Source organism: Micromesistius poutassou, assembly GCF_964030765.1.
Source record: "Micromesistius poutassou genome assembly, chromosome: 19".
NCBI lineage: Eukaryota > Metazoa > Chordata > Actinopteri > Gadiformes > Gadidae > Micromesistius > Micromesistius poutassou.
This window is the reverse complement of record NC_140289.1, coordinates 6542852-6555874: the sequence shown is the minus strand read 5'-3', so window position 1 is coordinate 6555874 and position 13023 is coordinate 6542852. Positions and strand designations below refer to the sequence as shown.

Genomic DNA, 13023 nt, shown 5'->3' with positions numbered 1-13023 from the left:
CCCCTCCCCAAAAATCACGTGACTCCTCATTCTCAATAGCGTCAAATGTTTTATCTGCTGACAAAGCACAATACCTGTTGGTTTTTAGTTCACTCATTGTTCAGGGAAACACATTGTTAATGACATTGACGGATTGTGAATTTTGTGATTGACTCAAATTGTATAGAGGGTATTCGCACGCCCCTTTTTACGTCGCCGCGGCCATTTTGTTGACATGACATGATTTAGAGTGAGTTGTCTGAACTGAGTGAAGTGAGCTGTCGTTCTGAGTTATCAATATTATGGCTTCGTTCGCACGTTATCAAATGGAAACCATCCATCGTAACGTTACAACTTACTCCCTGTGATAAAATAATGTATAGACTGTGTGCTAGACCGATCTAACGGGGTCATCCCTATGTTCCCCGCTTTGTATGTGACCGGTGTTTATCGTAGGTGGAATCCGGAAGAATGAATATTGGGTTACGGTTATGGTTAGGGTTAGGATGAGGGTTACGGTTATGGTTATGGTTAGGGTTAGGAGTCAGCGTGTGAGTTTGCCTGACAGGCTGTCTGTCCAATCCTAGCGCTTGAGGCGGAACCTTTTCCGGATTCCACCTACGAAAAACGCGACCGGGGAACATAGTTTACGCTCCCGATCTAACTCTAACTACTACCACAGGTAACTCTCTCGTTACCTGTGGTGAAATGTTGGGAACAGACTTCGCTATGAGTAGTCGGCTGAAGTCTCGCCTATTAATTCTAGCCAGCCATAAATCTCTCCTTCGCTGGCTCAAATCCTCAGTTTGTCGCGTAGAGCCTATGTTAGGAATGTCAACTATGTCAACAATATGGCCGCCGCGAACGCGGTGACGTTTATAGAATAAGGTCTATATTTATTATTAAATAAATATGGTCACTTTATTTGAGTCAAAACTGTTTGTTTTGCTCATAGTAGTAATGCTCATGTCATGATAAATCTGGTTAGGTCAAAACTACAGCAATATACATTTTATACTACTGTAATACTACTATAATACTATATATATTATCGGTTATTGATATCGGTATCGACCTTGAGGAGCAGAAAGTTATCTATATCGATATCAGGTTCAAAAAATCAATATCGTCCACCCCTAGACGTTACTGACATTAAGTGTCAGTATTTCTGTTGCGGGGCTTTCTAGAAGTCAGCGTCAAGTCTGAATGTGTTGTCTTTGGTGCCCGACATGACTCCCATCCTCTGGTACTCTCCCACACGCTTCTCGAAGAAATTGGTCTTCCCCTCCAGGGAGATGTTCTCCATGAAGTCGAAGGGGTTCTCCACCTTGTAGATCTGAGTGACAAAAACGGCAACGGTTAAACCACAAGTTTACGTGACACATTTGCTTATGTCAATACCTAGCTAAAGTTTAGCACTGTTTGAAAATCAACCAGAAACTCTTTACATTGGACACATGTTCAGTAGTACTTTGACCCGGCGTTGCTCAGACCAGCGTCTGTATCGTGCTGACCCCTCCCCTGCCAGTAAGCCACATGCCCGCCGACAGAGGACCCAGGCCAGCACCCAGCCCCCATTACTGGCTGGGGTCCGTACCCCTGCGCGTCTCATCACGGCAAAGCCTTCTCCCTTGTCACTAGCCTATGCAGACATTTAACGTCAGACCAGTTGCGTGAATTTTGGGATGACTCGTCTACCAATTGATTCAAGTTGGTTGTGTTTTAACCGGTGATTGTTGCACCAAACTGTTTACAGTTTCAGATACAGGTCAGATACAGGTCATCAGGTTGCACATGGTAGTTGTATGACAGCTAGATCCCCTGAACCACAAGAGTAATGGTGCCTTTTTTCTGACATGTTAAATGAGAAAGACTTGATAACTAGCAGAATATGTGGCAGGATTAACATACACCACGGGCCACTAATGACCTCTGAACACATGAGGAGACTCTTTACCTTGTTGAATCCAAGCTCTAACATCAGTCTGTCCGCCACAAACTCAATGTACTGCTTCATCATGTCACAGTTCATCCCAATCAGCTTCACTGGCAGGGCCACGGTCAGGAACTCCTGAAAACATAATTGGTATTAGTTTGTGATAAGGGAGCATTTTATTATTCAAGTCAAATGACTTGGACATGCCACATTCAAAATTGAATGTTGTGATTAAACAAACATTTAGCAGAATGAAGTTCTTTGACCCAGCTTTGCTCAGACCAGCGTCTGTATCGTGCTGACCCCTCCCCTGCCAGTAAGCCACATGCCCGCCGACAGAGGACCCAGGCCAGCACCCAGCCCCCATTACTGGCTGAGGTCCATACCCCTGCGCGTCTCATCACGGCAAAGCCTTCGTCCTGGTCACGAGCAGTGTTGTGTGTAACTTGTTACTTTGTAACGCGTTACAGTAACGTAACTACTTTTTTCCGGCTAAAAGTAGTGTAACGCGTTACTACTGAAAATATGGTAACGAAACGTAGTTCCTTTTTCAGTTGGGCACAACGTTACTTTTCCCAGGGTCAGATTTGACAGCGACACTGCCTCAGCTGCGTGCTTGTGCAATAGTCGCGGGCGCTCATTCCACACTGAGGCTGGTACTAGCAATAGCATGCAGAGAGCAGTCAGTCATCATGGCAAGCGCAACAGAGCAACCAATGGTAACTTTTGAGGGATGGAGGCAGTGGGGGTTTTAGGCACGGGCGAAGCGGGCATTATTTTATGTCACATTGGGGGTGGCACGAGCACACAAGCAAAAAAAAAATCATCCGCGCAGCGAAGCAGTTTTCTATTATCTATCATATCACTGTGTGGGGAATTGGCATATTGGCGCCCTCTCCGGCTGCAGGGGCCCCTGCTTGCTGAGGAGGTGCCGTGCACAGAAGCTGTGTGAGAAGGGGAAAGGGGAGGGGGCGTGGGGGACAGTTCACCTCTGCATCTCCCAAATGGAACGGACAAGGGGGGGAACGGGGGATCCACTTTTAGCGCGGATTGAAATCCTTATTGAAGCCTGCAGGGTTATGTGATAAACATACGAAGGAACGCGATCGCTGAGCTGCCCTGCCCCAACATTGCATGAGACGTAGCTAGAATCGCCGCCCACAACCATCATCCAAAATGTGATGTCAACAGACCAAAACCGCCACTGGATGGAGGTATTCACATTATTTCGAACTGATTGAAAATAAGCAACATAAAAGTTAACTTAAATGTAACGAGTAACGGTAACGAGTTACTTTCCATAGAAGGTAACTAAGTAAAGTAAGGGACTTTTTTAAGAACTAACGAGTAACGAGCAAACACTAACACTTTTAAAAGTAACTTCCCCAACACTGGTCACGAGCCTATGCAGATGTTTAACGTCAGACCATAGTGTTTCCTTTTATCGCATATTTTCCATCAAACAAACCTGCTCAATAGCTACTGCATCCATGATGAGGTTGGCAACCGTCTTTTCCGAAGGCTTGTTCACCAGATGTTTGAACATCAAGCAGGCGAAGTCACAGTGAAGTCCCTGGGAATAAATGAAAACATTTACAATACTATCTTGAGTTGGCTGAAGTGTCATGTTGTTGTGCAAGCATTACAGCAAAAATATACACACACACACACACACACACACAAACACACTATGCCTACCTCATCATATGAGTAGCCCGAAGGCTCTTCCTACAAGATATCCAATGCAAGTGAGGTCCTCACCTCGTCCCTGCTGATGAGTTCATTGGAGAAGGTCAGACCGGGCATAAGTCCCCTCTTCTTCAGCCAGAAGATGGAAGCGAAGGAGCCAGAGAAGAAGATTCCTTCCACAGCAGCAAAAGCGACCACTCGCTCACCTAGACGAACAAAAGTGATCAGTACTGTGGTCCAGCAGCCATACCTTAAGTGCTGCGCAATGAGTAGTGTCAAGAAATCGATGCTTACCAAACTCTGCCTCCTTGTTTCCAATCCAGTTCAGGGCCCAGTCTGCCTTCCTCTTGACACAGGGTAGTGTCTCAATAGCATTGAACAGGTACTCCCTGAGAGAAAGTTGCTTTTAGATACAGGTAGCGTAATGTAATGGACATTACAAATTAACATTTGTTACAACCCACCTCTGAGTGGAGTCCTTGATGTAGGTATCTATGAGCAGGCTGTACATCTCAGAGTGGATGTTCTCCATGGCTATCTGGAAACCGTAGAAGCAGCGAGCTTCAGTCACCTGAACTTCCTGGCTGAAGCGCTCCACCTAGTGGTCCCAAAATAGAGACAAATCGGTCAGACCCACACACAAACTCAATGTTTCGTTGCTGGCTTAGGTTTAAACAATGGACAATGAGTTATGAAGTTTATTGTTCATTTTAATGTTGCGTGGCTTACCAAGTTCTCATTGACTATGCCGTCGCTTGCCGCGAAGAAGGCCAGGACGTGGGAGACAAAGTACTTCTCCTCGTCCTTCAGCGACTCCCAGTGCTGCAGGTCCTTCGTCAGATCGACCTGGAATAAAACATTAGTTCCGCAATTATTGTTTAGGCCATCATTGACGGAAACGTTCAGAACGAGGTTAAGTCCAACTAGAAACATGCCCGCCCCATTATAATAAATGGCACCATAAAATCTGGTAGTACCACACGCATGAGTTACCTCTTCGGCCGTCCAGAAAGAGGCCTCCGCTTTCTTGTACATTTGCCAGATGTCATGGTACTGGATGGGGAAAATGACGAAGCGCCGGGGGTTATCCCTCAGGAGAGGCTCCTCTGCGTTACACTTCTCCGACTTTTTAGACTATAAGCAAACAAAGGATATACGAGTCAAGATACATTGCTGTAAGGATACTACACCATTAAGTGGTTATTAACTACACAAGTATACATCTAGCATTAGGGGTGGACGATATTGATTTTTTGAACCCGATATAGATATCGATAACTTTCTGCTCCTCAAGGTCGATACCGATATCAATAACCGATAATTATTTTTAAAATATATATTCCTGTAGTTTTGACCTAACCAGATTTATCATGACATGAGCATTACTACTATGAGCAAAACAAACAGTTTTGACTCTTCAAATAAAGTGACCATATTTATTTAATAATAAATATACAATTTGAGTCAATCACAAAATTCACAATCCGTCAATGTCATTAACAATGTGTTTCCCTGAACAATGAGTGAACTAAAAACCAACAGGTATTGTGCTTTGTCAGCAGATAAAACATTTGACGCTATAGAGAATGAGAAGTCACTAGATTTTTGGGGAGGGGTTTGAGACCGTCCGCCATGATGGCATCCACGGCTATCGGTTGCCAGGGGCAACGTTGTCAGAGCGGCATAGAGACAGGTGAGGAAATACGCAACATATCCAACATGATAGATATTTTCGGAATGTTGAGTGAAGGGCAATTTCCACCAGAACCGTCACGGAAGCGGCACGGCAATAAAAACGTTCGCCGAAGACATTAGAAACCATTGTAGTCAATAGGCTATTCCACTGGATACGGCAGCGGCACGGAACCGTCACCAAAACGGTACTTTTTTTGAAAGTTGCCGGTTCGCAGCCATGTCTCAGAACACTTGTACAGCCATTCAGTTTATGATGTTTATGATCTTTATTCATTAATTGCGCTGCGGCCGAACTGACGCGGATATTCTCTGATATTATGTAAGCATAAGCACCGCGGAAACGACAAGGGAAAAGGGCTGGTCGTCAAGTGCCATCATTTCTGTGATCAAGTTAGAGATCGCTTGAGCCCTTGGGTCATCTCTGTCAAACTTCTTTAATTTTGCAAACGCCTTGTCAATAGGTACAAGCCCCGCCGGTTCCTTTGCAGCTGGCTCTGGATTCGCAGCAGCTTTAGCTGCTTGCGCGTCCTCGTAGGCTTTTAACAAACCATCGTAGCGGTGGTGATGTATCAGGTGACTTATTAGGTTGGCTGTGTTATAGCTTGTTACCCTTTTCCCTCCTTGTGGAACTTCTGCATTGCATTTGTTACAAATAGCAAGCGAACTGTTTTCCTCCGAAACTGAAAAAGTCCCACACTACCGACGCCATGTTTGTTTACTAACATGCTGCTTCTGAAAGTTACGTGACTACATCACAGCCAGGCATGAGAAAGGAGCGCTGGATTTGTGAAAAACTCCCTCTTCCTAAACCATACGCTATCAGTCGTACCACAGTACTGGCAAAACGGGAGGAGCCTACAGAACAGGGGCGTTTCTAGACCAAGAGCTTTGCTGGGGCACAGGCCCCCAACTCCCAATCCATTTTTAACAATATTCTTTTAATATGCGAGCAATCTGAAATAAACGGCTATGGACAGGGAAGGATTAAGAACTTTAGCACAAAAGGGCCCCCAGTAGTTGTTGCATAAGGGGTCAGGGGGGTCTGCGGGTCCTCCCCCTGTTTGATGTGATTTCCTGTATTCTGGTGCATTTTGGGGATGGCCAACACCTAAATTCAAGCAGATCCATAGCCTACATCCTAATTTGCTGATAATATTGAGGCAATGACTTCATGCAAAGGCTTGGGCTAAAGGGCTCCCCTAGGTCACAGACATCCTCCCCCCTATTCTGAATAGTTTTACGTCTAGCCCCCATCATGTCGTCATCTGTTTCTTGCCTGTCTCTCTCCTCCTCCTCTTCTTCCCCCTGCCTGGTCCTGGACTGCCCAGCCTGCACTCTTAGCCTTTCTCCTCTCTCTCCTCCTTCTCTTCGACCTTCTTCTCCTCCTCCTCCTCCTTCTCCTCCTCCTGCTCCTCTTCCTGCTCCTTCTCCTCCTCCTCCAGCACTGTCCCTCACTTGTTGTAGCAGCCACTATCCAGCAACATCCAAACGCATAGGTATAAGTATACTCACTGCATGAATTTAATAGGCTTTCCTAAGCTTATTTTTAGACAAAATTGAGATATACTTCCCTCCCAGGCAAGGGTCCTATAGTCATCCTGGCAATACTGCAGTTCTTTGTAGTGTAAATACTAAAGCCTTAATACTGACTTTTAGTGATATATAGGCTACCCTGATTCTGTGTATATTTTTACCATTGACAGCACTGTCTATTACCAGCATAAATGTTAATGTTACCGTTAATGTGGGCAATTATCATACCTCCCTCGTCCTCCTCCTCATCTCTCCTCACTGTTCCTCTACCTCTGCCTTTGTTCTGTAAGAATCTTCTGATGTCCATCTCTTAATAGTTTTTCAGAAGGCTGATTAGTTTTACAGTAGGACAGCTTCACAAACAATATACTTTATAGGACTCTCTCTACAGTATACGTATAAAGTATTAATTGTCTGCATGTGTACATAGCCTACGCATGGTGTGTGTGTGTGTGTGTGTGTGTGTGTGTGTGTGTGTGTGTGTGTGTGTGTGTGTGAGGGAGAGATCGCAAGCTGGTACACTTAAGCTACAATGACGCTAAAAGCATTGGAAAAACAGATGCTAATTATGTTGGCAACATTCTATAACAGCGATTAACTTGTCATTTTTTCTGTCAAACAAGTTGTGAATTTGTTTTAACTAGGGGTGTGATCGGGTACACGTGTACACGTGTAACCGGTTAGTAAATCATAACCGTTTAGGAAAAATCAGTAAACGAAAACCGAAAAAAAAAAAAAAAAATCAAAATCAAAATTAACATGTACTATTTATTTAGAGATTAATAAAGCTACAAATGTTCCACTTTGACAACGTTAATGCGCTAAGAAATGCACATGATAAATGTTGGGTAACTGACCACCGTGCATTACGTCATGTAACACGTAAGTTTCACTCCCCCCCCCCTTTCCGCCATGTTGGAAGGTACGCCCCTCCGAGTGCAGCTGAGCTTTGCGTTATTGTTGACACGGTAGCTGCTAGCAGAGGAGGTTGTTGAAATTCTGTACTGTTTTAACAATGCCTGGAAATAACTGCTGCGTTAAAAACTGCTTCAATGTGGGTTACAGTTTGTCAGGTTCCCTAAATGGACAACGCAGTTGTCCCACACTACAAGATTTTTTAGTCTTATGTGATTTTTGAGTCGGATGTACACCACACACATAAAGAGAATCTCAGCCCATTTCTTGCTCTCCGATCGTAAATTCAAATACATGAGATTCGAACACAAGACGGAACACCACACACGGACAATCTTGTCCGATAATCGCCCGCTGCAGGGCCGTGGAGGTAGAACTAGAGCAACTCGTCAACAGTGAAGATGGATCAGCGTCTTTTGACGGCAGTGGTTTCCGCGGTGCTTATGCTTACATAATATCAGAGAATATCCGCGTCAGTTCGGCCGCGGCGCAATTAATGAATAAACATCATAAACTGAATGGCTGTGCAAGTGTTGTGAGACACGGCTGCGAACCGTCAACTTAAAACAAAGTAGTGCCGGTGTCGTGCCAGAAGTTGATTTTTGCCAGAAACTGATTTCCGGTCCGCTGATTTTTACATTGTAATGGCCCTTTACACATTATTCAAGCACTGGTTGACATCAAATCTTGTCAGTATTACTTTGCTGAGTGATATCAAGCCATTTTGAGGCAGAAACACAACTTTAACAGACAGTGCGCGCTCCCGCGGACCGGAAATCAGTTTCTGGCAAAAATCAACTTCTGGCACGTTGTGCCAGAAGTTGATTTTTGCCAGAAACTGATTTCCGGTCCTCTGATTTTTACATTGTAATGGCCCTGTAATGGCCCTTTACACATTATTCAAGCACTGGTTGACATCAAATCTTGTCAGTATTACTTTGCTGAGTGATATCAAGCCATTTTGAGGCAGAAACACAACTTTAACAGACCGTGCGCGCTCCCGCGGACCGGAAATCAGTTTCTGGCAAAAATCAACTTCTGGCACGACACCAGTTTGGTTCCGTGCCGCTGCCGTATCCAGTGGAATAGCAATAGCTACATTGACTATAATGGTTTCTAATGTCTTCTTGTGTTCTCTGCATTTTCACTAGGACCCTTTTCCTTCGCCTTATTCTTCTCCATTTATTTCTATCTCGTAATGTCTCCTGCGTCTCTATGTTGCGTATTTCCTCATGTCTCTATGCCGCTCTGACAACGTTGCCCCTGGCAACCGATAGCCGTGGATGCCATCATGGCGGACGGGCTCAAACCCCTCCCCTCCCCTTCCCAAAAATCACGTGACTCCTCATTCTCAATAGCGCGACTGCGGTCCACTTAAAAAAAAAAAAAAAAAAAACGGTTAACCGTGTACACGAAAAAAAAGGGGTCGTGTAACCGTTTACAATTTTTTGTAACCGTTCACACCCCTAGTTTTAACATTAAAACAGGGGATGACTTACCCTGTGCTCAAAGTTATGTGGCGAGCTCCAGCGAGCGGTTTCCACTGTGTGTGTGTGTGTGTGTGTATACACCGAAACACTCGGAAGAATCAACGATTTTCATTGGTTATTGCGTTATATGTTACCCAGATACAGATGTGCTATTTCCTGATTGGCTATTATGGCCCCTTTCTTTTTTCCGTTTTTCTTTTTCCCTTTTTTTTTTCATTGGCTGGTAAGTGACAGCCTCGAGTGAAGACTAACTGTGTGTTCACACCAAAAGACACAATTTTCGCCTGTTCGCGCGAAGCTGCGTATGTTGTCGCGCGACTCAGCGAAATCTGTCGCTGTGCTTAATGTGTGCACAGAAACGTGTCACGGGGCGAATTTTGTCGCGGAGCGTTTTGCCTGCCAACGGTCATTCATGCCAATTCAATCAACCATGGCCGAGATGTGTCTGTACCTGTTGTGGAAGAGGGAGAGACGTCGGAATGCCCGTCGTTTATGAGTTAATAATATAATCCGGAGGCGCACACCGCTTTGTGCCGTGATATTATATATATCGTATATATTATATGATATAGATATTTATATATTATATATAGATATAGAGCTCCGGGAGTCGCAAACGGCAACAATCACTTTCTCCTCCAAGCTGCGGTTCACTGAACGGTTGAACACACAGTTGTGTTCACACCGCACTTCGCCCCGCGACACGTTTCAATGTTAAGTGAACGTAGAGACGCGTATCGGGCGAAACTTTTTGTCGCCGGGACCCGCGACAAGATTTGATTGACAGGGCGACAGTTTTCCCCAAGACGGGCGGGCGCGTTCACGTGGATTTTGTTGCGCGAATGAGCGACAGATTTCGCAGAAGTTGAAATATTTCAACTTCTTTCGCGGCACTCGTGGTGAGACAGCCAATCAGCGTTCACTCCCTGTGGGTAACGTGGGTGAAGTAACGTAAAACAGCCAATCAGCGTTCACTCCCTGGGTGACGTCACGTAACAGCCAATCAGTTCACTCCCTGGGTGAAGTAACGTAAAACAGCCAATCACCGTTCAGCCGGGTGGGCTAACCGTTCGGTACCGGCCGCAACTGTGGGTCAATTTAATGATATGCGGCTGATATTAACAAACATCGTTTGTTACCAGTATTGTATAGATTATCGTTGTCGACTTGTGTTCATAATATGCATGTGTCCCCCTGTTAATATACATCGCCATGGACCAACCGTTCCCTGCACTCCGCAGTGAACCGCAGCTTGAGGAGGAGAAAGTGATTGTTGTCGTTTGCGACTCCCGGAGCTCTATATATAATATTATATGATATAATATATATAATATATAAATATCTATATAATATAATATATACTATATATATAATATCACGGCACAAAGCGGTGTGCGCCTCCGGATTATATTATTAACCCATAAACGACGGGCATTCCGACGTCTCTCCCTCTTCCACAACAGGTACAGACACACATCTCGGCCATGGTTGATGAGAATGAATTGGCATGAATGACCGTTGGCAGGCAAAACGCTCTGCGACAAAATTCGCCCCGCGATACGTTTCAGTGCACACAATAAGCACACATTAAGCACAGCGACAGATTTCGCTGATTCGCGCGACAACATACGCAGCTTCGCGCGAACAGGCGAAAATTGTCTATTTTGGTGTGAACGCACAGTTAAGCAGGCAGGGAGATGCGCTTTTGAATGCCGGTTCCAACGAGAGCGGCATTAGAATTTTACTGGGGCACTGGAGACTTTTACCGGACATCCCTATCTAGCATAGTTTATGATTGTTGCAAAAAATACTGTCAAGTATTTTGATGATTTAAAGAGTGTTGAATACAATGGTCTGTGTAACGCTTATCAGTTTAATTTTCAATTTCAAAACATAAAAATGAAAATTGGAATATTGAGTTAAATTTCCTAATATTCTGTTTTTTGTTCATCGAGTAAATACGGAAATAAGATTTTTTTGTCATTTTTTTAATTTTGCAAATGTGTTGCGGTTGATAGAAATTGGATAATAGAAAAAATAGAAAATCTGAAAGATTCTGTTTCTGAATGCGTCTCTCTGCTGCCGGGGAAGCCAAACCCCTCCCTGAATGATCAGTGGCTGTGCACAGAAAACGCAGGGGACTCGTTGCATTACCTTTCAATGTGCAAATGTTTATGCTTTCACGCAGCTAATTTTGTGCAGGTGTGTGTGTGTGTGCTCTATACTATAAGCAGATAATGGGCAGCCAGCACAAACTACACGAATGATGACACACTTGAAATTGCCAAATTAATATTGCAATTGTTAGTGATGTCCATGCTATATTCATTATAATCACTATGGCCCAATGCTGCAAGTGAACCCTCCTATGGCCTAACGATATGCCTAGTCTCACCCGGCATCTCATCTTCATATTTAACTATGTACACTGGTGCTGAACTTCCATCATTAAACTATAAATGATCATGCATGCATGTTTGTATACTTGACAATAAATGTGTTATCTTTGCACCAACTCAGTAGAGATTAGTAGACCCATTAGAGAGATAGATGAGTGTGTGATTTACCAGAAAAATAGTTTATTCTCCATAGCAACGTATGTTCAGAGTACAGGATTAGATACTTGATTAATTTGAGGTCATAGCAATACAATAACAGGTCATAGTAAATGTAAATAAGTATCAACAGACAATAGGTTCAGGCATCAAGTGTTTTTAATAAAACAACTTTTTTTGTTTTTTAACCAAAAGGTTATAAAAGGCAGATTATTCACAAGTCCCCTGCGTTATCTGTGCGCAGCCACTGATCATTCAGGGAGGGGAGGGGTTTGGCATTCCGGGCAGCCGAGAGACGCATTCAGAAACAAAACCTTTCCGATTTTCTATTTTTTCTATTATCCAATTTTTCTATCAACCTCAACACATTGGCGAAATTTAAAAAAATGACTCAAAAAAAGTGAATCTGGTGTACACGTTACTAAACATGGATAGTTATAGATAGAGATTGTTTAAGAAAAAAGACTCACCTCAGCATAGTCAAATATTTGACGCGCGTTTCTGGACGCCAGGACGCGGGTGCTGTTCAGACATGTGGGCTGAAAATGCAAATACACAAACGCAACGAAGGTCTTTAACCAAATATGCCTAATGCCTTTTACAGGTTATGCCTTTTGTAAAGGTCAGTAGTCAAGCTCCATTTCAGAATAATTTTCAGCTCGAGTTAACGTGATTGAGGGAATGGCTGTACATTTTGCTAATCATTACTTTTACGGGTTTCATAGAGTATTGGAGCTTACCGTGTTTTCCTTGTCCTGTAGCGAAATGGTGTTCATCCCGGTTGAAATAATATTTTCGTCCTTCTTTGAAAGTGGAGAGCCTGCGGCAAGCATATATTGGTTACTAGTTTGTAAGACTGACTTGTTGACAATAAATATAAAGAAATAAGATTACAAAAGTTTAAAACGCTTTACTATTTTGCTTTGTAAGCTTGTACGGTGACACACGGTGACAAACGGTAGAAAGCAAAGGAATGTAGCTATCTCGGTTTCTGACTGTGCCCCTATTTTACCGCCTCAGCCAATCAGGTTCGAGTAAATTCGATCTCATTTAAATTTTACACGGCTCTTCTTTTTTGTTAAGATTTTTTCAGCTTTATTATAGAGAGAGATAGAGCGGAGTGATACCAAAGACATGAAAAAAATCCACTTTACTTGACAGCGATCATTATATACGGAAGAATACGGATTCACAAGGGGAAAAAAAAATGGAGTTCTTATTTTAATCTCAG

The 13023-nt window shown here is 43.6% G+C and overlaps 1 protein-coding gene and 2 non-coding genes across 3 annotated transcripts; all 3 read right to left on the bottom strand.

The window, feature by feature from the left end:
• Positions 1 to 620: 620 nt before the first annotated feature.
• Positions 621 to 12714, bottom strand: LOC311363823 (ribonucleoside-diphosphate reductase subunit M2-like). The gene is made up of 10 exons (XM_084483799.1): positions 12533 to 12714; positions 12263 to 12331; positions 4598 to 4738; positions 4334 to 4450; positions 4069 to 4202; positions 3899 to 3993; positions 3677 to 3810; positions 3384 to 3488; positions 1937 to 2050; positions 621 to 1315 (listed from the first exon to the last, which is right to left on the bottom strand). Exons 1-10 carry the CDS (start codon positions 12623 to 12625, stop codon positions 1163 to 1165), a joined length of 1155 nt encoding a protein of 384 aa, XP_084339925.1. The 5' UTR covers positions 12626 to 12714; the 3' UTR covers positions 621 to 1162.
• Positions 1462 to 1600, bottom strand: LOC311364407 (small nucleolar RNA SNORD94). The gene has a single exon (XR_014639214.1). It is a non-coding gene; the product is annotated as a small nucleolar RNA SNORD94 (small nucleolar RNA).
• On the bottom strand, positions 2187 to 2325 carry LOC311364402 (small nucleolar RNA SNORD94). Its single transcript, XR_014639210.1, has one exon. It is a non-coding gene; the product is annotated as a small nucleolar RNA SNORD94 (small nucleolar RNA).
• Positions 12715 to 13023: the final 309 nt, after the last annotated feature.

Bases quoted from the DNA above. Each gene is read 5' to 3' on its own strand.
- LOC311363823 (XM_084483799.1), bottom strand. From the start codon at position 12,625: ATGCTTGCCGCAGGCTCTCCACTTTCAAAGAAGGACGAAAATATTATT. The intron at 4,203-4,333 runs GTAAGCCACGCA...TGGGACCACTAG, and splicing joins GCATAGTCAATGAGAACTTG to GTGGAGCGCTTCAGCCAGGA. The intron at 3,994-4,068 runs GTGGGTTGTAAC...ACTTTCTCTCAG, and splicing joins ATCAAGGACTCCACTCAGAG to GGAGTACCTGTTCAATGCTA.